The sequence below is a fragment of the Desmodus rotundus genome, chromosome 7, assembly GCF_022682495.2.
Source record: "Desmodus rotundus isolate HL8 chromosome 7, HLdesRot8A.1, whole genome shotgun sequence".
Classification (NCBI taxonomy): domain Eukaryota; kingdom Metazoa; phylum Chordata; class Mammalia; order Chiroptera; family Phyllostomidae; genus Desmodus; species Desmodus rotundus.
The window spans coordinates 13,448,274-13,469,863 of record NC_071393.1 but is presented as its reverse complement, the minus strand read 5'-3'; the positions used below and the strand labels follow the sequence as shown (position 1 = coordinate 13,469,863).

General features: G+C 53.8%; 2 protein-coding genes and 3 gene segments (V, D, J or C); all 5 read left to right on the top strand.

Annotated features, from left to right (window-relative positions):
• LOC112310363 (immunoglobulin lambda-1 light chain) overlaps nt 1-12,444 on the top strand; it is a 51,698-nt gene extending 39,254 nt beyond the window's left edge. For 5 of the 6 annotated variants that reach the window (XM_071221896.1, XM_071221893.1, XM_071221894.1 and 2 more), the window contains exons 3-4: nt 10,512-10,548; nt 11,964-12,444. In XM_071221896.1, coding sequence (XP_071077997.1) covers nt 10,512-10,548; nt 11,964-12,283 — 357 coding nt within the window. In that variant the 3' untranslated portion in view covers nt 12,284-12,444. The remainder of the gene's footprint in view (nt 1-10,511; nt 10,549-11,963) is intronic. The other variant, XM_071221895.1, reaches the window with a different exon arrangement.
• Nucleotides 1-21,128, top strand: part of LOC139441033 (probable non-functional immunoglobulin lambda variable 11-55) — a 511,832-nt gene extending 490,704 nt beyond the window's left edge. The window contains 2 exon segments of the V gene segment in view: nt 19,393-19,428; nt 20,652-21,128. Of these exon segments, the coding sequence occupies nt 19,393-19,428; nt 20,652-20,971 (356 nt within the window).
• LOC128781375 (immunoglobulin lambda variable 5-39-like) overlaps nt 1-21,590 on the top strand; it is a 591,472-nt gene that overhangs the window by 551,617 nt on the left and 18,265 nt on the right.
• LOC112310504 (immunoglobulin lambda variable 5-45-like) overlaps nt 1-21,590 on the top strand; it is a 715,836-nt gene that overhangs the window by 679,928 nt on the left and 14,318 nt on the right.
• LOC128779138 (immunoglobulin lambda-1 light chain) overlaps nt 1-21,590 on the top strand; it is a 99,507-nt gene that overhangs the window by 69,991 nt on the left and 7,926 nt on the right. For 3 of the 4 annotated variants that reach the window (XM_053928371.1, XM_053928370.1, XM_053928369.1), the window contains exons 3-4: nt 15,875-15,911; nt 17,089-17,565. The exons of the other annotated variant lie outside the window; for it this stretch is intronic. In XM_053928371.1, the coding sequence (XP_053784346.1) occupies nt 15,875-15,911; nt 17,089-17,408 (357 nt within the window). In that variant the 3' untranslated portion in view covers nt 17,409-17,565. Of the gene's footprint in view, nt 1-15,874; nt 15,912-17,088; nt 17,566-21,590 lie in introns of those variants that run through there. 4 annotated transcript variants of the gene reach the window in all.

The window sequence follows — 21,590 nt, the reverse complement described above, 5'->3', positions numbered from 1 at the left end:
TCCTGATACCAGCAGCTGAGACCACGTCCTAAATGGCTGAGGTGAAGGTCAGGAACCAATCCTCCCAGACCCCAGGGGACAACGCGGCCTCCCTGAGCCTCCCTCTGTGCTCCATGCAGCCTTGAGGCTGGTAGCTGTGGAGGTTCCCATGCAATGCGGGGACGGGGCTCTTTGCCACAGTGTCTCAGTGCTGGGAAGGAGACACAATCCACCCTGGGCTGGTCCTCCTCTCTGCCTGTCCCCTGCCATGTTGTCAGCTCTCCTGACATGGGAACCTTCTAGGCTCAAGGCTGAAGGAGTGAGTACCCCCTCTCACGCACCACTGGGCACAGGGTGTCCTTCTGAACACGAGCGCCTGAGGCCACCTTGAACATGCTGTGTCCCTGCCTTTGGTCTTAATCGAGTCGGCACAGCCCGTCTACCTTGTCACATGTCCCGTTCAGATGCACTTCCGTAGGAACCTGCCTGATGTTATTTGGGTATTTTGAAGAACACCATAAAACTCACTGATAATTAAAGGGTGTATCTGGTGAGTTCAACATCAAAATAAGGTGCCGTTTGTGATCATCTATTTATTTCATATTCACTTTTTAAAAACAAGGTAAGTCACTAGGCTATTTGTCATTATTGAATTTACCACGTAGTAGCTGGTATTGTATGCCGTGTGTGAATTATAAATAAAGTGGGGGTGTGTTGGCCTCTAGGAATAAGGAAATAAGAACCAGTAGAACCAATAGAAATCAGATCAGTTTGGGTAGCCAACAGGATGCAGCACTTCCTATGAATGAACAAGGCAGACAGGACCTCTGGAGGCTCAGGATAAATACGACCGGACTGATGGGTGCTGGCGGAACAGAGAAAGGAGCCGGGGCTGCTACAAAGCCACCACCTGCGTGCAGTCTCCTCGTGATGGGAGTGGACGGTCCCCGCAGGTGTCAGACAGGACTTTGGAAAGGGACTGGGAAATCGGGATCTGCTGTGCAGGTGTGCCACCTGGTGAGAAGGTGCAGAGAGCTGGCCACATCCGTTGCAGCGGGAGCCATGCCGTCGCCCCGCCTTCGAGCTGGAAGTAGCAGGTGTCCCCGAGTTCCAGACACAGCCAGGACTAGAGTGAAGCGTGAGGCAAGTAAGACATTTTCCTTGCATGCAAAATTTAAGGGCGTGCCCAAGACTTGCTAATCAAGATAAATAATATTTAATGCAATAGTTTTGAAGTCAAAATTAATACAAAAATATTCCATGATGAATAAAACATCAAACTGTTAAGTCAAGTCAGGATCCCGCCCTACACAGGCAAGACTTCGCTCACGTGCTTCACTTGCTCCCCACCCCACCCCAGACCCAGTCCAGGTACCTGGGGGGAGGTGGGTGCCAGGGAAGGTGCAGAACCGGAGTCCTGCCCCTGCACCTCCCTCTGGCCCTGTCCAGTGGAGCCCTCACCTGGTCTGCTGCCTGTCTCCATCTTCTGAGCTCCAGGCCTTTCTGGGCCTTGCCTCCCTCTACCGCTGGTCTCTGCTGCCCCCTACTGGAATCTCTCCTTCCAGCTGCACCCCAGGCAGCTGGACTGGGAGAGTTAGAGGTCAAAACACTGACATTTTCCAAAGCCCTCAGTGCCAGGCTGGGCCCCCACCCCTGTGTCCAAAAAGGCTGGGCCTCCCAGGTCTAGCTGGTCCTGGCACGTCCCGGGACACAGTCTTGACACCACGCTACTGTCTGTCTTAGGAAAGAAACCCCCCTCTCCATGCCTGTTTCTTCTCATCAGTAGGAGCTGGAAGAGCCCCCTCCATTGGTGAGTCCATGCTGTCTAGAGAAGCAGCAGCATTCTCTCCCCACTTGCTGGAGGGGCTGCACTCCCAGGGTCACCAGAAGAGCCCGGGTCTTCGGGACCCCTGGGGACCCCTTGAGGGGCCCAGGAGCTGCAGAGCCAGACCCTGATGCTGAGGACTCTGAGAGGCCAGAACCTTTGTCATATTCCTAGATGGGTTGTTCGTCACCCTCTGCCCCAGGCCTCCCTCCCCCCACCCCCACCCCCGCAGGAATGACAGTGAAATGCTAACGGTGAGAGAGAAAGACCAGTGGCTTGAGTCTGGGGATGAATGGAGGGGCATGCAGAGCCGGGGAGACCTGGGCTGGGGGAGAGGAGTCCTCGGCCTCCAGCAGGTATCTCAGCCCCTGAGACGGAGAGTGGGCAGGAGACTAATTGACAGGGGGCAAAGAGTACCTCTGACTCGGGGAGCAGGGCAGAAGTGACTGGGCAGGGTCACACCCCTCCACTCCAGGAGGGAAAGGCCAGGGTGGGATGCAGAGGACCCAGAAACCCTGAGCAGGGGGTCCAATGAGCCGGACAGCTGGGCCCAACCTGAATCCTACCCTCAGCACAAGGCACACCTGAGACTAGGGAAGGGGTGGGGAGCAAGTCTGGAGGGGCCAGAGCTGCAGCTGTATCAGCTGGGAAGTCCCAGCCCATCCCTCAAGGGTCCCCAGGCTGTAGACAAACCCGGATTTCCGACCGCAGCCACCACAGGAGGATGTGGTCGGTGGAGGATGTGGTCGGCGGTGGGGTCTTCCCAGAGGCAGGTGCAGGGGCGGGGGAGCAGGGGCAGCTGGGGATGGAGCGGCTAGGGGACAGCCCCTTCTTCTCCCCAAGACCTGGGACCATCCTCGGGGGAACCACACCTTCTGGGCCCTGGGTATGGGATGAGAGCCACACCCACACAAGGGTGATGGGATGGAGCAGCTTTGGCCTGAACCCCTGGGGTAGACCCTGCCCAGGGTCCCCAGGAGCCCAAGGTCAGAGGCTGCAGTGGGTCAAGCACCAAAATGGGGAGAAGCTGAACTGGATCAGGGGCTCCCCTGCCCCCTGCATCACGTCTGTTAGGGCACCCACTCCCTGTCACTGGTCAGGGCCTTGACTGTCTCCGAGGCTAGGGATGTGTGCATTGCATGGGGCAGCGCTCAGCCCGGACCTGGTCTCTCAGAAGCCGCCTAAGCAGTGCGTGCGGCTTGGGAAGACCCAGCTTGGGGTCCCATGAAAGCTGCTCTGCTGAGTTTGGTCAAACCATGAAATCCTAATCACCACCACCAACTCCGCTCCTTTCTCCCTGCTCCCTATCACCGTGACCAAGAACAGTAGAGGGCCTGAGAATTTTACTCTACTTGCAAGCTAAAAAGTGAGTCTGCTTCAGACTCCTGGATGCCGCGGGAGACACGAGACTTTCGGATCAGAGACAAAAGCCACTTTATTGCTCATAGTTTATCCTTCAAGTAGCCAGAATATCAGCATCATCAAGAACAACAGCTGAATAGCAGCATCTTCTTCCATCAGTTCTCTGAGCCCTATAAGGAGATATGAAGAGGACCCCAAATCTTGGGACCCCAAACCTTTTATACTGGCTAGTAAGCACAGGTTGCTCCCGAAGGAGACAGCACCTCTGCCTCCCAAGGCTGTTCACTACCTGAGCATCCTTGGAAAGACAGTCCGCCCCAAAGGCAATCAGCACCTTTGCTCATGAGACAGGCAGGAAAGAAGAGGCCCTCAGACAGCTGTTCCCGGCAATCAATATCCACACCAACGAGCTGAAGTCCCTGGCTATTTGTTACCGCATCCCATGGAAAGATCTGGATTGATGCTCACCTAATGTAGCAGAAAAATTAATGGGTATCTGACTCAAAACACAGGCCAGACAACTCATAAAGGGACCTCCCAGCAAAAGTCAAGGTTGGTGGGTCCTGGAGCCCCCTTTGGAGTTGTTGAAACAGAAAACTGGGGGCTCCAGGAGCTGCAGCTCTGGACTCGAGTGGATGCATGAAAGATCCTGTGGCCCAAAAGGCAACTGGAAAGCAGGAGGGTGGGTGCCGGGCACGACAGGCAGGAACCTACAGCCACAGTCCCCCAGACACCCAGCAGCGCGACTCCACGGAGACGCATGAAGCGGCGTCTTCAACAACAAAGCTCACCCAGGAGCTGTGCAAGGGCCAGGCCTCCTGGCTGGGTGGCCCCAAGAAAGTGCGGAATCTGCTTGAATGGCGCTTTCCTCATCTTCTAAGTGGGGGAGACCACCTTAGCTCACAAGGGAGCAGGCGCCGTTGTCAGAGCTACATAAGCAGCGTCATGCTCATTGTTGTATTATATACTATGTTCCTGGGCTTCAAAACAGACCCCAACCCAAAACGTGCCTGTGCAGCCCATCCCTCCTGCACCCCTGCCCAACAGAACCCAGCCCTGGCTCCCTTGGGTGCAAAGCACAGCCTTCCAGGTGCGTGGAGGGCCAGAAACGCAGGGAACAAAGTCACTCCTAAATTCCTGCTCATCCTACACCCTGCATCCCGGAACTGCCTTGGGTCCTGCATGCATCCTCTCTGGGCTTTAGTGTTCCCACCTGTGAAACAGGGGCACGTGACTCAAGGACACACTAAGAGTTGCTCCAAAGCCCACAGGAAGAGGAGGCGAACAGGGAAGGGCATTTGCTCTGTGTGGGTACTTGGCAGACACATGATCGCATTCACCCTCTGGCCTGCCTGCTGCACAGGAACTTCCCCGCATTTCACAGATAAGGAAACTGAGGCCCAAGGGGGTAACCTAGGTCTGGACGGTTTCAACATTCATGAGCCTGATGTTACTGCTTGAATGAGGAGTAGAGGTCACTCCCCATAGGACCCTCGCCTAGCGGAGAAGCCGAGTGAGGAGCCGACCAAACCTACCAGGCTTGACGAAGCCAGCCAGGGAAGGGCCGGGCTGGACTCGAAGGAGTGGAGCGTGCAGGGGCCCAGCCTGGGGGCCTGGACAGAAGAGAAGCCACAGGCCCACCCCGAGGAATTCAATTGCTCACCCACTGGGTGCTTGGCTGTCCTCCACGGCCTCTCCAGGCCCTAGGGAGATGCTTTACAGACCAGAGGTGCCCTTGGGGAACTGGGGGAATCGGGCAGGAGCAGGTGTGTTCCACCCAGTGCCCCAGGGGCGGGGCCGGCGGGGGTTTCAGTGGGAGATGGTTGAGCTCTGGATCCCAGCTGCAGCAGGGCACTTGGCAGATGCCACTCTAAGGAAGATCTCCAGGGGTAACAACCCTGGAGAGGACCGGGCACTGGGGACAGGCACCAAAGAAGGCCCAGGCTCAGGCCAGGACGCACTGGGATGGCCGCTACCAGTAAAGACCTGGGGCTTCTACCAACAGCACCCGCCCCCTCCAGGGAGCTCACACTGAAGGTCAAGCCAGAGGTGCCTTTGACCCTGAAGGCAGAGGAGGCCCAGGACAGGCCAAGTGGGCCGTGAGGACTCCGGGAGAGCCCTGGCCTCAGACAGTTCTGGTCGCTGCTGCTGCTGGGCCTGGCCATGGCCACCATGGCCCACAGCCCCTGATAGCAGCACCCCAGGCCCCCAGCCCCGGCAGGAAGAAGCCCTCGGAGCCTGAGGGACAGGTAAGGACCCCACGCGGCAGCGGGAAGGATGTGGAGGAAGGGAGAGTCCGCCGGAGAGCAGGGCCCTGGGCAGATGCTAGCCTTATTTAAAGAGTTGGCATTTTTGTCCAGTGTGGATTTGTTTGCACTGATTCTTATTTTTTAATGAGGCACTTATCATTTTAGAGGCAGACCATCCGTCTCTGGGTCTCCATAAGGTCCTGGTGTCAGAGCGGGATAGAGGCCCAGAGAGGTGGCTGCACCTGACTGGAAGAAGTCCCAGGACTGAATGCTGTGACTTCAGCTGCACGTCCTGTGTGTTAACAAAATGGTCCAAGAGAAGGGAGCAAGGGCTTGGCTTTGTCTCCCCCGTGGTCCTCAGCTCCTCAACTCTCATAAATGATTCCTGGGGCCAGGGCCAGGGCCAGGGACGCCACTCAGTCGGACCTGAACCAGGGAGTCATGTCCCATTGTGGGGACAGACCCATGGACATTTTAGGAGCAGTAAGGTGGAAGGGGGATGCCCAAGTTGGTCTTACAGGGCATCCCCCTTAGCTTCAGGCATCTCACCCGTGATGGGAATGCTCCAGGCAAAGGGAGCAGCGCGGGAGAGAGCGAGGAGAACACAGTGCGCAGGTGCGGCTCCAGGGAACTGCGAGCCAGAGCTGGGGCACAGACCGTGCGGGTCTTGTGCCTTGTGCGCCCGGGTTTCATCTTGAGGTCCAGGAGGGATTGTTGAAAGATCTTAGTAGGGGATTGTCAGAATCAGATTCGTGTTTTGGAAAAATGGCTTCATACCAGAGACTGGGGCGAAGCCTGATCAGAGCGCAGAGAAGGCGCAGCGCAAGCCTGCGCCTTGGGGAGGCAAAGTCGGTTCGGGTCCGAAATCCCCTCTACGGTCGGCCAGTGGATTGAAGTGACGAGACCAGACGGTGGATGGAGAGGAGTGGGCACCCTCATGGACAGACTGTAGTAGTCTAAAATGTACAACCATTTTAGCAATATATAAGTCATAAAAGAACGTGTTTTTATTAAAATCGTGTAATTCCACTTCTAGGAATTCATCCTGGGGGGTAGGGGGCGGAAATAATCAGATATAACCAAAGGTTTACAAACAAAAGTGGTTAGCCCAACACCCTTAATGATGGGAGAACGCTGGAAATAACCTAAACACCCAGCACAACGGCTGTGAGTAAACACAGCACAGAATACCCATCCCAAGGAACCTCGCACAACCCCCCAAACTGCGGTGCCGCAGCATCTTGAATAACACGGCAGACTTCCTTTGTTAGAGGGCATGCGCAATGTCCGATATACAGAATGCTTCCACTCCGGTTTTCTAATACGTGTGCGTTTTCAAAAGCTTGGCAGAAAATGTAGAAAAATGCCAAAGATATGTCTCTGGCTGGTGGGATTTTTACCTGATTTTGATTCTTGCTTTATAGTTGTCTGTAGCTATGAAAATATTCACAAGAATATTTATTTCATTTTCATCTTCTAAAATAATTTTAATACAAGAGTCAATGTCCTGTGAAAAGAGATTAAGCACAGAAGTATACAGAGTAAAAACCGAGTGTTTCTGCGTATTCTCTCTCTGCACCTTACCCTACACCCAGCAGGCAGCCTGTAGTTTGGCGTGTACACTGCCGGGCCCTCTCCTGCGAGAGCATGGCCCTGAAAACACGCACAGACACATCCAGTCGGTGTGCGGGTTTTATTTTCCAGAAATGGAATCATACTCCGCATATTACCCTGCAACCAGCTTCTTAAACAACCTGTTCTTGACATCTTCCATGTCGGCCCATAGGGCTCTCCCGTGTTCTCATCATGGCTTTGCAACGCTTCCAAGCTGGGATAAACTGGAATATATTTAAGCATTCCCCTATTCATGGACATTTAGGCTGCTTCCCATTGAAAAATATAAGTTGCAAGCGACGCCCTGTTGAAACCCCCGCAGGCACACGCATGCGCCGTGTGCCCATGGGCAGCGGCCCCTGCGGATTTCCACAGGGCAGGTGCCTGCAAGTGGAACTGCGGGTCAGAGAGAGGGCGCTTTAGGAATGTTCCCAGGTGGGGCCCAGTGGTCCTCCTGAAAGGCTGCTCCAACCTGTGTTCACTACAGGTAATGACGGTGCCCTTTCCTCTACCTGCTGGCCGATACTGTGGTATTGCTGTTGTTGTTGTTTTTTTTTAATTCTCCCATTTGATGAGCAAAAAATGAGAGTATGTTTGTTGTCTGTTTATTTGATCATTGAGAAATTTTATTTTCCTCTCCTATTTTTATTGACTCGTTTTATTTCTTTTGTGAATTTACCGCTCATCATTTTGCCCCTGTTTCCAGGCAGTTGGTTGTATTTTCTTACAGAACTACAGAAACTCTTCATCAGTTGGAGATCTCAACCCCGTTGTTAAGCATCTATGTTGGAAAATTTTTTCCCTGATCTGTTTTATGCCTTTTGTTAAGGGGGCCGGTTGCCGTAAAGCCTTTTTTAATTTCGGTATGTCAGACTGGTTTAGCGTTTTCTTCATGGTTTCTGTGATCTGTGGCAAGCATGGAGAGACCTCTTTATTTCAATATTACAAGATCATTGTTCTATTTCAGTCTGGTGTTTTCATTGCTTTGGTGTTCATTTGCTTGTTTTGACGTCACCTGGAGTTGATTTTTGTGTAGGTGAGGACGGAGCCTGATTGATTTTGCCAATGGAGAGCCAGGCATCACATCCTTGTTGAACGTAAATGCAACTTCTATCAAACACTACATTACTGATTGGTCACATTCCCTCTGTGGTTCTAATGATCTGATGATCTAGTCCTGCATCTGCCCCACGCTGGTTTAAGTGTTCTAGCTCTCAAGTACGTTTCGGCATCTGGTGGGGAGAGAACCCATCGTTACCACTGTTTGTCAAAACAGCCGTGTCTATTCGCTGTCATCGTTCTATCTATTGGGCTTTAGAATCAATTCACTCGCTTTCAGAAACCATTCTTCTGTGTCTGTTTGTGGTTTCGTGGGACGTATTTGAGAAGAACTGACATCTTTGCGGCGCTCGGCATCTTCTTCCAGGACCGTGACCTGCCCCTCCCCATGCGCGTTTCGGTTGTGTCTCTGAGCCAAGTGGTTTTGTATTCGATTCCTGCAAATCCTGCGCATTTTCTGTTAAGTTAACTCCTGGGGTTTTTTAACATAATTTTTATTGAACCTATAAAATTTTCCCCAGTTTCTTATCTTAAAAGGTTACTGTTTGTATAGAAGGGAAAACTACTGGTTTTTGTATGTGGCTTTTGTATTGAGTGACTTTATTTAACTCATAGTAATTCTAATAGTTCTTCAGCTGATTGCCTTGGGTTGTTTGTTAAGTAGACTCTCACATCGCCTGCAAAGAACCATGTTCCCTCTGTTTTCCTATTCCTTATGCCTTTCCCACTTCGTCTCATTTATGGCTAGAATCTGTGGAACATGTTGAATCATAAAACTGGGAGTGGGCGACCTGGCCCTTAAGAAAGTTTCGCCTTTACACGTGAAGGTTGCTGTGAATTTGGGGAGATACACTTTATTGAGTTGAGGAAGTGTCCTTAGGAAATTAACCTAATAAAAAGGCTGGATGTTTGCTTTCTTTAAATCAGAAACAAGTGTTGAATTTATCTCAAGATTATATTAAATTCTGATTCAAAAATCTTATGGGCACATCTTAAATACCCCCGGGACCAAATGGCCCTGCTGCGAGGGTGGAAAACGCTGGCCCTGAGGCGATGGGTCACCTTCCAATTCAGATAAACCAGCCTGAGAGACAACACCAGATGGGGCAAAGCCTGAGGTGTCTTGCCGTCATAAACTCTTAGAGGGTGACTTGGGGGTTTCTGCTTATTTGTCTCCGTGTTTTAATGGTATTTGTGTTTAATGGTAGGATGTCTAAAACACAGAGGCTGATTCAGTGAGGGGAAAGCCTCTGGGTGACTCCAGGCCACTGGCTTGGAAAGGAAGCCCCTGAACGTGGGGGAAGGGGAAGGAGTGTCTGTGAGGCCCGTTGCGTTTGCGCGGACTGCAGGGCCCTCGGGAAGAGTTCAGAGGACAGGGTGCACGTGACTCTAGAGCCGGAAAGAGAGGTCGGGCTGCAAATAGGGACGGGAAACCCTTGGGCAGCTGTCAGAGTGCACGGAGCAGGTCAGAAGCAGAGAGAGAGGGAGACAACAGGCAGAACGAGATTCTGGGGACCTGGGGGTCAACAGTGATGGGAGAAAGGGAAGGGGAGAGTGGGTAGTCTCAGACGCCAAGGGAAGGACAGACACCAGGAAGAGGGATCCTTTGTAGGCATGTCAGGGCACTGGGGAGGGACCTCAAACTTGACCAGGTTGAGGGTCTTATTGGCTTTGACGTGGCAGGTTTCAGGGAAAGATGGGGTGAGAGCCTGGGTGTCCCCCAAACACATCCCAGCACACGAAACAGTTGGGAGCCATTGTTGGACAAATGGAAAGATAATGGATGGATGGGTGGATGGGTGGATGGGTGGATCGATGGAAAGACAGTGGTCTGACACATCAGAAAAATTTCGTGAAAGAGGTGGAACTGAACTGAGCCTCAGCATGTGGAGACAGAGGGGGAGGGGATCTCCACAGGGGAGCAGCATGAGTCAGAAGTGGCCTGGTGTCCACAGGCCCAGGGAGAGCTTCACCTGGCTGGGATGTGGGACATTGTGGGGAAGGAACACTCAGAGGCCCTGAAATGAGGCCAGGAGAGAGGTCAGGCAGGTCCCAGCTCCACCACCCAGCTGCTTGAGGGGACAAGACACTCAGAACCTTTGTCAGCACTGAGCATTTGATGGTAACCAGGACAGCCTTGGGGGTACCAGGCGCTGGGAGGAACACACTGGGTCACTCCAAGGCATGGGTGGCACCTGCCTTGAATGAAGGGGCTGGGCATAAGGACGCCTCTGGGCTGTGGACCCACCCACAGTTACCCCAGCCTCTGGGGGGCTGACTGCCCACCTCCTTGCCCCGCCACAGAACACAGCTGCAGCCCTGCACCCGTCACGCCCAGCAGGTTCCGGCTCAGGACTGGTCCCCGGGGCACAGGCCCCAGGTGCTGGCCCGGTGGGTTTTAGTCCGAGCCTCAGTCACCGTGTTATGTTTTCGGCAGCGGGACCCACCTCAGCGTCCTAGGTAAGTGGCTCTCACACCTTTCCTGTCGTATCCCACCCCACTGCTGTCTTGGGAAAGTCCCTCTTCTCTCTCTGTGGGCTGCTCCCCTCTGCCCTCCAGCCTTACAGACTGACCTCTACGTTCTCTGTGGGGCCTGGGGAGGCAGGTTGATCTTGGGGTAATGAGCAGGAAGGACCCAGAGAAGAACCCCAGTGACCATTCCAGAGTCTGACACTCAGATGTGACCAGGTCCTAGAGGCCTAGGCTGGGGTTTGGCCTCGGAAACAGGGTCCTTACCCACTTCCAGGGCAGCTGTCTGCATGGGGGCAAAGACCAGTCTGACAGGGTCACTGGGCAGCCCTGGAGATGGTCCCAGGTGCTGAGAGAATCAGGCCACGGTCTCTATGCCCATCCAACCTGGGGGAGCCATACAGGAGGCTGGGGCAGTGCTGGGGCTGGGACTTAGCCTTTGGGGACAAGGAGGATAGCCGGAGAGGGGTGCATGAAGGGCAGAGAGAAGGGTCAGGCTCACTCTAGGCTGAAGCCCTCAGGGCCTCTGCAGGGCCTGGCAGATATGGGGCCACAGACACACGGGTGAGATGGGGTGAACAGGCAAGAAGCCGGCCCCCTCAGGATGACAGTCAGGAAGGAGCAGGTCCCAGGGAGCCCAGGCCCAGGTGTCCCATCTGTCCAAGGGTCAGCCTCCTACAGAATGTTAGATTCAGGAGGTGGTGAATGGGGGAGTGAACAGGGGACTCAGAGATATAGCTGCCCCGTGAGGTCAGGGGTGGCTGCAGGACCTCTGAGCAGCCCCAAGAACACAGCCGAGATTAAGGGTCCTGGGGTCAGGGCATGAGGGACATGGAGGCAGGAAGAGCCACAGGGAGCTTCGGCTGTGAGGACCCAGCTTTCACTGGAGAGCTGAGGCCAAGCACAGGGACAAAGCCAGGTGCTGAAAGGAGACAGGCGGCTCTAGGCCACACTGTGTGCTGGGCTCAGCCTTGGGGCCTCCCCACATGCTGCCATGATAGTCTCAGCTGGCTGAGCAGGGGGCCCCAGACCACAGAGGAGGCCCCAGGCTTCAGGGGAGTGAGGTGAGGTGGGGGCCTGGCACAGGGCTGAGGGCCCAGGAGGTTGGGGCCAGACTCCGAACTCAGGAGGGAGGACATCCTGACCTGGTTACACTTAGGGGAACTGAGGCCACAGGTGGAGGGGCTTGACCGAGTCACCTGGGAGAGTTGCCGTGAAAGGGCTTCTGGAAGGGTGAGAAGCTGTTTTCTGTTCAGGGGCTGAATGGAAGCAAAGGGCAGAAAGAGAGAAGAGTCCCCTGGGTTAACAAACACAGACACCATGGGACGGGTCACAGAGGCTGTAGATTGGGTTGAGGGGATCCCAACACCTAGATACCACCCTGGGTCTCATACCGCCACCCACAGGTCAGCCCAAGTCTGCACCCTCGGTCACTCTGTTCCCGCCCTCCACTGAAGAGCTAAGCAACAACAAGGCCACACTGGTGTGTCTGATGAGTGACTTCTACCCCGGAGCCGTGACGGTGGCCTGGAAGGAAAATGGCAGCCCCATCTCCCAGGGAGTGGAGACCACCAAGCCCTCCAAACAGAGCAACAACAAGTACGTGGCCAGCAGCTACCTGAGCATGTCAGCCAGCAAGTGGAAATCTGCCAGCCAGTACAGCTGCCACGTGACGCACGATGGGAACACTGTGGAGAAGACAGTGGTCCCCTCGGAGTGCTCCTAGGACACTGAGCCCCCATATTTGGGGGCCCTGTTCAGCCAGAGCCTTCATTCCCCAGCTCTCCACTGTACCCCTGGGACTCCTGCCCAGGTCTGCTCAAACTGGGCAGGTCTCACCTGCTCCCGATGTCTACTTCTCCTTAATAAATCCCTGATCATTTATCATCTGGTATTTCTGATGTGTGTTCTATATTCTGGATGGGTCTCTAGGTTAAAAGGTCAGTAATAAAGGGTAGGACAGTAATGACAAGAGGGTCCATCTACTCGTTATCCACTCAACCAACCTGACTTGAATCAGCTCTGAGGGCCTGTGGGAGCCCTGACCCAGAGCAGGGACTTGCCCTACAGGGCCGGCCTTGGGATGCCGGCCTTGTCCATGGGGAAGGGAGAAGGGCTGAGTGAGAAGGACCCAGGGGCCCTGAGGAGGAATCAGGGAGAGATGAAGAAGGTCCCAGGAGAACAGCAGTGGGCTACAGTTGGAAATATGGAGAAAGGAAACCCTTGGGCCAAGGCCATGGTCTTGGCTGTTCCATCAAGGAACCCAACAGGAAATGGTGAGGGATCATGGGTGGCCTGTTACCATGGAACCATGGAGAGCTTTGGACCATGCATCCCCTAAGTGTGCTTCCCAAACTTTGACAATGCACATTAGCCAAGTAAAGATACTGATAAGGCTTGCGGGAGAGACACAGTTTCATATCATACAGCCTAACAGTTCCCCAATCATGCTCACACCCCTACCAACTCAGGGATCCCTGCAATGGGCTTCAAGGCATGGTTACTGGTGCTGGGAAGAAGGGGTGCAGCTGAGCCACAAGGAAGCTCAGTTTATGATCTGATGGGCCTGGGTCAGGCTCAAGGTGACCCGACAGGGGACTGGGACACCCATCATGAAGAGTCTCCACACCTGAAGTCAGATCAGGGAGAGAGTCTTTATGTTCAGTTTATGATGGAGCAGGCGATGGCAGTGGGGTGAGGGGGGGGACCTGGGAGCACTGGATGAGTAAGAAAGGGCACCGTCCGTCCTGGGCACCAGTGATACAGAAGAACAGCATGCTAACTGGAATTCAGGAGTGGAGTAAGACTAGCTCAGAGCAAGGTGAGGGAAGCCTCTGGGTTCCAGCAAGGTCAGCCTTCCCCGGTGACACAGCACCCCCAGACCACTCTACCCACGGGCTCGCTGTCCCCTCGCGCACTTTGGCTCAGCCCTGAGTGCACCTGCAGCTGGTGCCAGAAACACATTCACTCCCAGGCCCCTGAGACAGGTTTTATCCACCTCTTGAAGGTGCAGGCCCATCCAGCGCTGCCATACCTCAGGGCCTCTGGCCTCTTAGGTCCCTTGTCTGAGCCTCCAGCTCATCGGGGACATGGAGCTGCCTTCACCAGGGCTGCTGAGCAACTGGGACAGCCCAGGAACAGAGCTTGCAAGGACAGGGGGCACTGTAGCCACAAAAGGGGCAGAGGAATGGGACCCCCTGGAGCTTGATCCTAGTCATGCACCCCCAAATCACAACCTGAGAAGTGGAAGGAAGAGTAGGGTGTCCTACTGTCCCCCAACATCTGTCGGACCCCATTGCATGGATCTGAATGTGAGGCACAAAGGAGGGGTAGAACCACCGGGATTCCCTCATGTCAATGGCAGTACGGCTGGAATGCCAGGACCCACCCACCTCGGGGGCTGCCCTGCACTGATCCCTCATTTATTTCCTTGTAAGTTTTTAAGAAGAAAAAGGGAAAACACAAAAATAAGGACACAGAGCAATAAGAATACTCCCATGTTCCGAATAACCAGATCACAGAATAATCAATTTACTGGCAATGCCAACACAACAGCAGGAGAAATTCTCCCTTCTGCAATATTTTGAAGCAAATTCCAGTGTATGTCTTTAATCTGTAAATGATTCATTTGTTCACTAAAAGATAAGAACTTAAAAAGTAACAAAAATATCACTATCAAACCAAAATGGAATTATGATTAAATCATTAATATCCATAAATACTCAGTTTCTCATCAAATGCCCCATAATAGTCCAAAGCGCATTTACTTGCTGTATTTTAGGTGCTGTTGTTATTTGGGGATGTTTATGTGCTCACATATGAGGATGGAATAAGGTTTAAGATTGTGATTGGTGGATACAGGCTCCATAAGTATCTCCCAACGGGAGCCAGATTTTCCTCCCAAAGAAGTGGCTGCAGGGTTGGAGCTGCTAGTCATGCGGCATCTCCCAGGGCCAGGGAGCTGTCCCCAGGCTTCCCGCACCGTACCTGGGTGGGGTTTCTCTGCTTCATGTTCCTACAAAGTGGTCTGGCATCAGAGGCTTCATGAGGTCCAGGTTGGACTTGGGCAGAATTGCTTCCCAGGATGGTTGCTCACTTGGCACCAAGGGACGCACATCGGATTGACCCCTTTGAGTGGCCTTAGCTGCTGTCATGTCCAATGACTTGCCCACCAGATAGGCAGGAATGCATCATGGGAACTTTCAGTTCTGCCCTCCTGCTGCTGAGAGTGCCCCACAGTCAATGCCTTCAGCGGCTCTCTCCTCATGCCGCAGTGTGTCTCACACCCACAAGAAGGGAGCAATGGAGACAGTCCTCTGTTGTCCACCAGGTCACAGAGTGTCCTTTTGGTCCCTGCCTTCCTGCCATGGTGAACGATTGCTGCTGAGTGATGTGGCAGGGGACACCCTGTGAATGTGTCTGCTGTGTGAACAGGCAGCCATTGTCCTCTAGCAATGACCACAGTGTGGCTGATAATGTGGACATTTGTCCACAGGGAGCATCTGTGGGGGGCCTTTGGATGCCCGGACCTGACCCCAGGGGGTCTCTGTGGCTCCTACTATTGGGTGACAACATAAAGTACCTCATGTTGGGCAGACCAAACCTTGGTCTGAAATGAGCCTTCAGTGTGAGGGGGGATGTCGGGCCACAGTCAAGGTGTGCTCATGTCCCCCTTTGCATGAAGCAGAGCAACAGTGGCAGCACCAGACCCTTGTCAACATGAAACCAGGTTAAGGGACCACAGAGAACACTCACAAGGTCACCCTAAAGGAAGGCAGCCATTTCCTACAAGGCCACCCTGACTTCACACAGTGCAGTCCCACACTAGGCTGTCACTGGAAAACATGGGGCCCAGATTTGATGACTGGGGACATAAGAAGTGGCTGGTAGACTCTCTACGCAGGCCGCCTGCCTCTCTCTGGAAGGAGAAGGCCCAGAGGTATGGATTGTACTCTGCCCTTCCTTCATGCCACCAAGAAATTTGGATGATTGAGCCTATGCCATCCATGCCATGGAACCTCACTATTAGTGACAGCATTGCCCACCAAACTCCCAAGAGACACTAATGGGGACAGCACATCAGACACCAAAATCAATGGGAAGAATTGCTTCCAACAGCACTGTTGCTGCACATGGCCTGTGTCACCCGCCCTGCATCAGCTTGTGGGGGCTGGGGTGCATGTGCCCCATGCAGAGCAGACAGCAGCCTGGGGCACAGGCCCGCTTCCTCCATCACAGCTGCAGGTGGGGGCTCCAGGGTGGGGGCGGGGGGCTGGGCCTCCAACAGAGGTTTTTGTCTGAGCCTGTGTCACAGTGTGCTGTGTTCGGCAGAGGGACCCAGCTGACCGTCTTGGGTGAGTCTCCCATTGCCCCACCTTCCCTGCTCTCCCAGCTGTTTGGAAAATTTTATGCTCTTTCTTCCCTTTTTCTGAGGTTTGTCCCAGGCTCTAGCCAAGCTTCACCCCAGATCCCAGCTACCGGGACTCTGAGCTCCTCTTGTCCCTCTTCTTACTTTCTTACTTGCCTCCACTGGTTACTATCAGACCTTCAACTCTGAACCAAGACAGGGGAATGGACCAAATATCTTGTAGACTCTTCTCTCTGTCTGCCAGGGTCAGGCTGATTCCTGACAGGCTCTCATCTCTGATCGCCTTCATACCCTGGTGTATCAGATTTATTTCTAAGGGTTACCAAGGATCCCATTTCCAGGGGAAGAGAGAATAAGTAGTTCTGAGGGGCTGACCGGGGGAAGACCTTAGAAGGACCCAGAACCCTCAGGGCCATGACTAGAGACACCAGGTGTAGAGTTAATGAAAGAAAGTCTGGGATGTGGGATTATGATCACGGTCCGGGAACTGTGCAGGTGTGGACGGGGCCTGCACACAGCTGCCGTGACTGGGACGGGAGAGCCCTGCAGGAGAGAGAACAGACTGGGGAGGAGAAGGTGCTGGAGGAAGGGTCGTGCAATGACAGGGGATGAGGACAAGGTGGGCCCCTCGGTCTCTGCAGGACTGACCACACACCGAGGGCAGAGTCTGTACCAGGAAAGCCCTAGATTACTGAGTGCAGAGGGGGTGTGACAAATGTACAAGGACAGAGACCGAGGACAGTCAGAAAAATTTCTGTTTGACTAGCCAAGATGCTGCCATGACAGAAGGGCCAGGACAGAGAGGTTTCAGAGGAAAAGTGGCCCCTTCCAACAAAGACCCTAATAGCCAGCAGAGAAGGCTCAGGTCAGAAATGTACAGAGAATGTTCCCAGAGGAGCTCAGAGAGCTCATCTCTTCTTCTCTGGGGACAAACAGAAGGACAGACAGATGCTGTTATCAGGAAAAGGCACAGCCAAGAAGGGGACAGTCAGATGTCTATGGGACAAAAGAGGGAACACAGGACAGATCAAGGCAGGTGTCCAGGCTCCAGGTTTCTCAGGAAAGTGAACACAGCAAACTGTTGCTCATTGCAAGGATTCTCAGACCCAGAGTGGTCTCTGAACTAGACACCTGACCTCCTGTTCCACACCCCCACCCCACAGGTCAGCCCAAGTCCGCACCCACGGTCACTCTGTTCCCACCCTCCACTGAAGAGCTCAGCAACAACAAGGCCACACTGGTGTGTCTGATGAGTGACTTCTACCCCGGAGCCGTGACGGTGGCCTGGAAGGAAAATGGCAGCCCCGTCTCCCAGGGAGTGGAGACCACCAAGCCCTCCAAACAGAGCAACAACAAGTATGCGGCCAGCAGCTACCTGAGCATGTCAGCCAGCAAGTGGAAATCTGCCAGCCAGTACAGCTGCCACGTGACGCACGATGGGAACACTGTGGAGAAGACAGTGGTCCCCTCAGAGTGTTCCTAGGACTCTGAACCCCCACATTCTGGGACTCTGCTCACCCACATCCCCCATTCCCAGCTCTCCACTGTGCCCCTGGGACTCTAGCCCAGGTCTGCCCAGAATGGGCTTGTCTCACAGCCTCCCCATTTCTCCACTTTCTCAATAAAACTCTGGTCATGTATCATTGTGTGACTATGTGTGTTCAGCATCTGGCGACTTCTCTGGGATGAAGGGTTACTCAGCCAGACTCAGGGGTCGCTCCAGCATGAAATCCCATTTCCCTGGCCTCCCCCCCACCTATTCCCCAGGAACCAGCTGTGATCACAGTACTGGGGGGAGGCATGACCCACAAGATGAGCTTGTCCTGCAGGCCTGGCACCAGGCAACTGGTCCTTGTCAACACAGAAGGGAGAAGGGCTGAGTGAGAGGCTTCTGGGCACTTTTCAGGGTCAGGGAGAAATGAGGAGGCTCAGGGAGGGTGAATTATAGGACTTTGGGAGAAGAAGACCATTGAGCCAAGCCTTGTTCTCACAGGAACAGCTGTTTAACTTCCCTGTTTCCTCAAGAAACCCACTGGCGAGAACCATGACAAGGTGAGGGTTTTGTCATTGGCCTGTCACCACAGAGCCACAGAAATCTGGAGTGATGTGTCCCTTAAGGTCGAGTCTCAAACTCCCTGAAGGGACCACAGCTCAGCAAGACACTGACCATTCCTGCAGCAAACACACAGCTGGTCCCCTGAGGGATCAGATGTCCACTGTCATGAGGTCGGGACACGAGATGAGGAAGGGCACCTTCCTTGGCACAGAGGGAGCACCATGTCCTGTCCCAAGGAGGGCATGTGTCCTAGAATTCAGGAGTAGAGGGAGGTCAGGTCAGAAGTCTTCAGGGCAGGGGTCCTGTGGGCTGCAGCTGAGTCAACCCCACCCTCCCTGGACACAGCACTGCCCTTGAGCTCAGGGTCACACACCCACTTGGCACAACCCCCAGGGGCCTTCAACAGCTCTTCCTTCACCTCGGAGTGTGTCTTCTCTAGTGAAAAGTAGGAAAAGACATTCTTCTTTTAGTTCCCATTTCACAAAATAAGGATAACGTTCCCTTCAGCTCTATTAAGGGGATAATTAACATACAAAAACAATGACAAATGATGGACTCTGTCTGCATCTGTTGTACAAGTACATGGCAGTTATCCTCTAGTGTCCATGGCAATGTGGTCTCAATGATGGAACTTCTCTACTAGAGCCTCTGCAGGGAGCTCCTGGGGACCCTGGCAACACCTGGGAACATCCATGGCTCCTGCGCACAGATGACAACATGACATTGCTCCCTGTGCCTTTCCAAACTCAAGACTAGAATCCACCTTGATCAGGGTGCCCTGAAGATGAATGTAGGATCAGGACCACCAGCCGCTCATCCTATAAAACCTGGTCGTGGAGGGAGAAGGAGGGTCTCTCAAGTTCCTCATGAAGGACGGGCAGCCACTGCTGGCAGTGCAGGTTCAGGAATCCCTCGGGGCAATCCCAAACTCCCATGTCTGCAGGGAGGATGAGGCTGAGACCTCAGGGTGCAGCGGGGGTCCACTGGTACATGCCCATGGCTACTCTTCTTCAGGGTCATGGTCTTCCCTGGTCAGGGTGCAGGACTCTGCAAACCCCTGAAAGAAGAGAACTTCTGCTCATTGACATGACACTGGACTCCTTACTGACACAAATGCCTCCTAAGAAATCCACCCCCAGTCCTGGTGAAGGTCATGGAGACAAGGCATCCCACAGAACAGCTACATTCTGGAGCCTGGCTTTCCAGGCAGCCTACTCATGAGTACACGGACACAACAGTCCTATTACAAGTTGCTGCTGAGAGTTGGGGTGGGGGTTCTAGGCCCCATACAGAGCAGACAGCAGCCTGGGGCAGAGGCCCAGGCTTCCTCCATCACAGCTCCAGATGGGGGGCTCAGGGGTGGGGCAGGGCCTCCCACAGAGGTTTTTGTATGAGGCTGTGTCACAGTGTTGGGTGTTCGGCGGAGGGACCCAGCTGACCGTCCTAGGTGAGTCTCTCCTTCCCCTTCCTTCCCCACTCTCCCACATTTTTGTGCAATTTTCTGCTGTTTCTGCTCCTTTCCTGGATTTAAAGTCAGCCTATAGCCAATCTTTCACCCAGGATCTCAAACGTTGGGACCCTGAGCTCCTCCTGTCCCTCTTCTTACTGTCTTCCTTGTGTCCATGGTCACTATCAGACCTTCAACTCTGACCCGAGAGACAGAGGAATGGACAGAGTGACTTGTAGACTCTTCTCTGTGTCTGCCAGGGTCAGGCTGCATTTCTGTTGGGCTGTGTTCTGAGTTCCCTTTTGGGACCTGGTGTACCAGATTTTTTGGAGGGGTTCCTAGGGGTTCTCTCTCTAGGGAAAGAGAGGGCAAGTAGTCCTGAAGGGGTGGCCACATAGAATCTTAGAAGGATCCTTCAACCCTCAAGGCCAAGGCTAGAGTTCACGGGTCAGAAGACAAGGGAACATCCTCAGGGATGAGAGAGTTGTGATCACGGGCTGGTAGTGTGCGGGTGTGGACAGGGTCTGCACACAGCTGCCATGCAGTGTCTTTTACTAGACTGGGACAGGAGAACCCTGCAGGAGAGAGAACACGGTGGGGAGGAGATGGTGCTGGAGGAAAGGTTGTGCAATGACAGGGGATGAGGACAAGGTGGGCCCCTCAGTCTCTGCAGGACAAACTTCACACAAAGAAGGGCACACACTCTATACCATGATGCTCTAGTTGTATGCCCAGTGGGCTGAGTGTGCACTGGGTGTGACAAATGTACAAGGACAGAGATTCGAAGACAGACAGAAAGATTTCTCTTTGACTATATAAGACCTGCCATGTCAGAGAAGCTCCAGGAGAGAAAGATTTCAGAGAAAAACTGGCCCCTTCGAACAAAGACCCTAAGAGCTGAGCACAGAAGGGTCAGGTCAGAAATGTACAGAGATTGGCCCCAGATGAGCTCAGAAAGCTCATATTATTTTCTCTGGGGACAAACAGAAAAATACACCCTGTCTGAATATCAGGCAAAGACACAGCCAAGATTGTCATTGTCAGTTCTCTCTGGGGCAGAAGAAGGACCAAAGGACAGGCAGGTATCCAGACTCCGGGTTTCTCAGGAAAGTGGGGAGCTGCTTTAAGAACACAGCAAACTGTTGCTCATTGCAAGGATTCTCAGACCCAGAGTGGCCTCTGAACTAGACATCTGACCTCCTGTTCCACACCCCCACCCACAGGTCAGCCCAAGTCTGCACCCACGGTCACTCTGTTCCCACCCTCCACTGAAGAGCTCAGCAACAACAAGGCCACACTGGTGTGTCTGATGAGTGACTTCTACCCCGGAGCCGTGACGGTGGCCTGGAAGGAAAATGGCAGCCCCGTCTCCCAGGGAGTGGAGACCACCAAGCCCTCCAAACAGAGCAACAACAAGTATGCGGCCAGCAGCTACCTGAGCATGTCAGCCAGCAAGTGGAAATCTGCCAGCCAGTACAGCTGCCACGTGACGCACGATGGGAACACTGTGGAGAAGACAGTGGTCCCCTCGGAGTGCTCCTAGGACTCTGAGCCCGCACATTCTGGGGCTTTGCTGACTCATATCCTCCATTCCCCAGCTCTTCACTGTGCCTCTGGGAGTCCTGCCCCACTCTGCTCATACTGGGCTGGTCTCACCACCTCTCCACTTCTACTTTCCTCAATAAAGCCCTGGTCATGTATCATTGTGTGACTATGTGTGTTCAGCATCTGGCGACTTCTCTGGGATGAAGGGTTACTCAGCCAGACTCAGGGGTCGCTCCAGCATGAAATCCCATTTCCCTGGCCTCCCCCCCCACCTATTCCCCAGGAACCAGCTGTGATCACAGTACTGGGGGGAGGCATGACCCACAAGATGAGCTTGTCCTGCAGGCCTGGCACCAGGCAACTGGTCCTTGTCAACACAGAAGGGAGGAGGGCTGAGTGAGAGGCTTCTGGGCACTTTTCAGGGTCAGGGAGAAATGAGGAGGCTCAGGGAGGGTGAATTATAGGACTTTGGGAGAAGACCCTTGAGCCAAGCCTTGTTCTCATAGGAACAGCTGTTTAACTTCCCTGTTTCCTCAAGAAACCCACTGGCGAGAACCATCACAAGGTGAAGGTTTTGTCATTGGTCTGTCACCACAGAGCCACAGAAATCTGGAGTG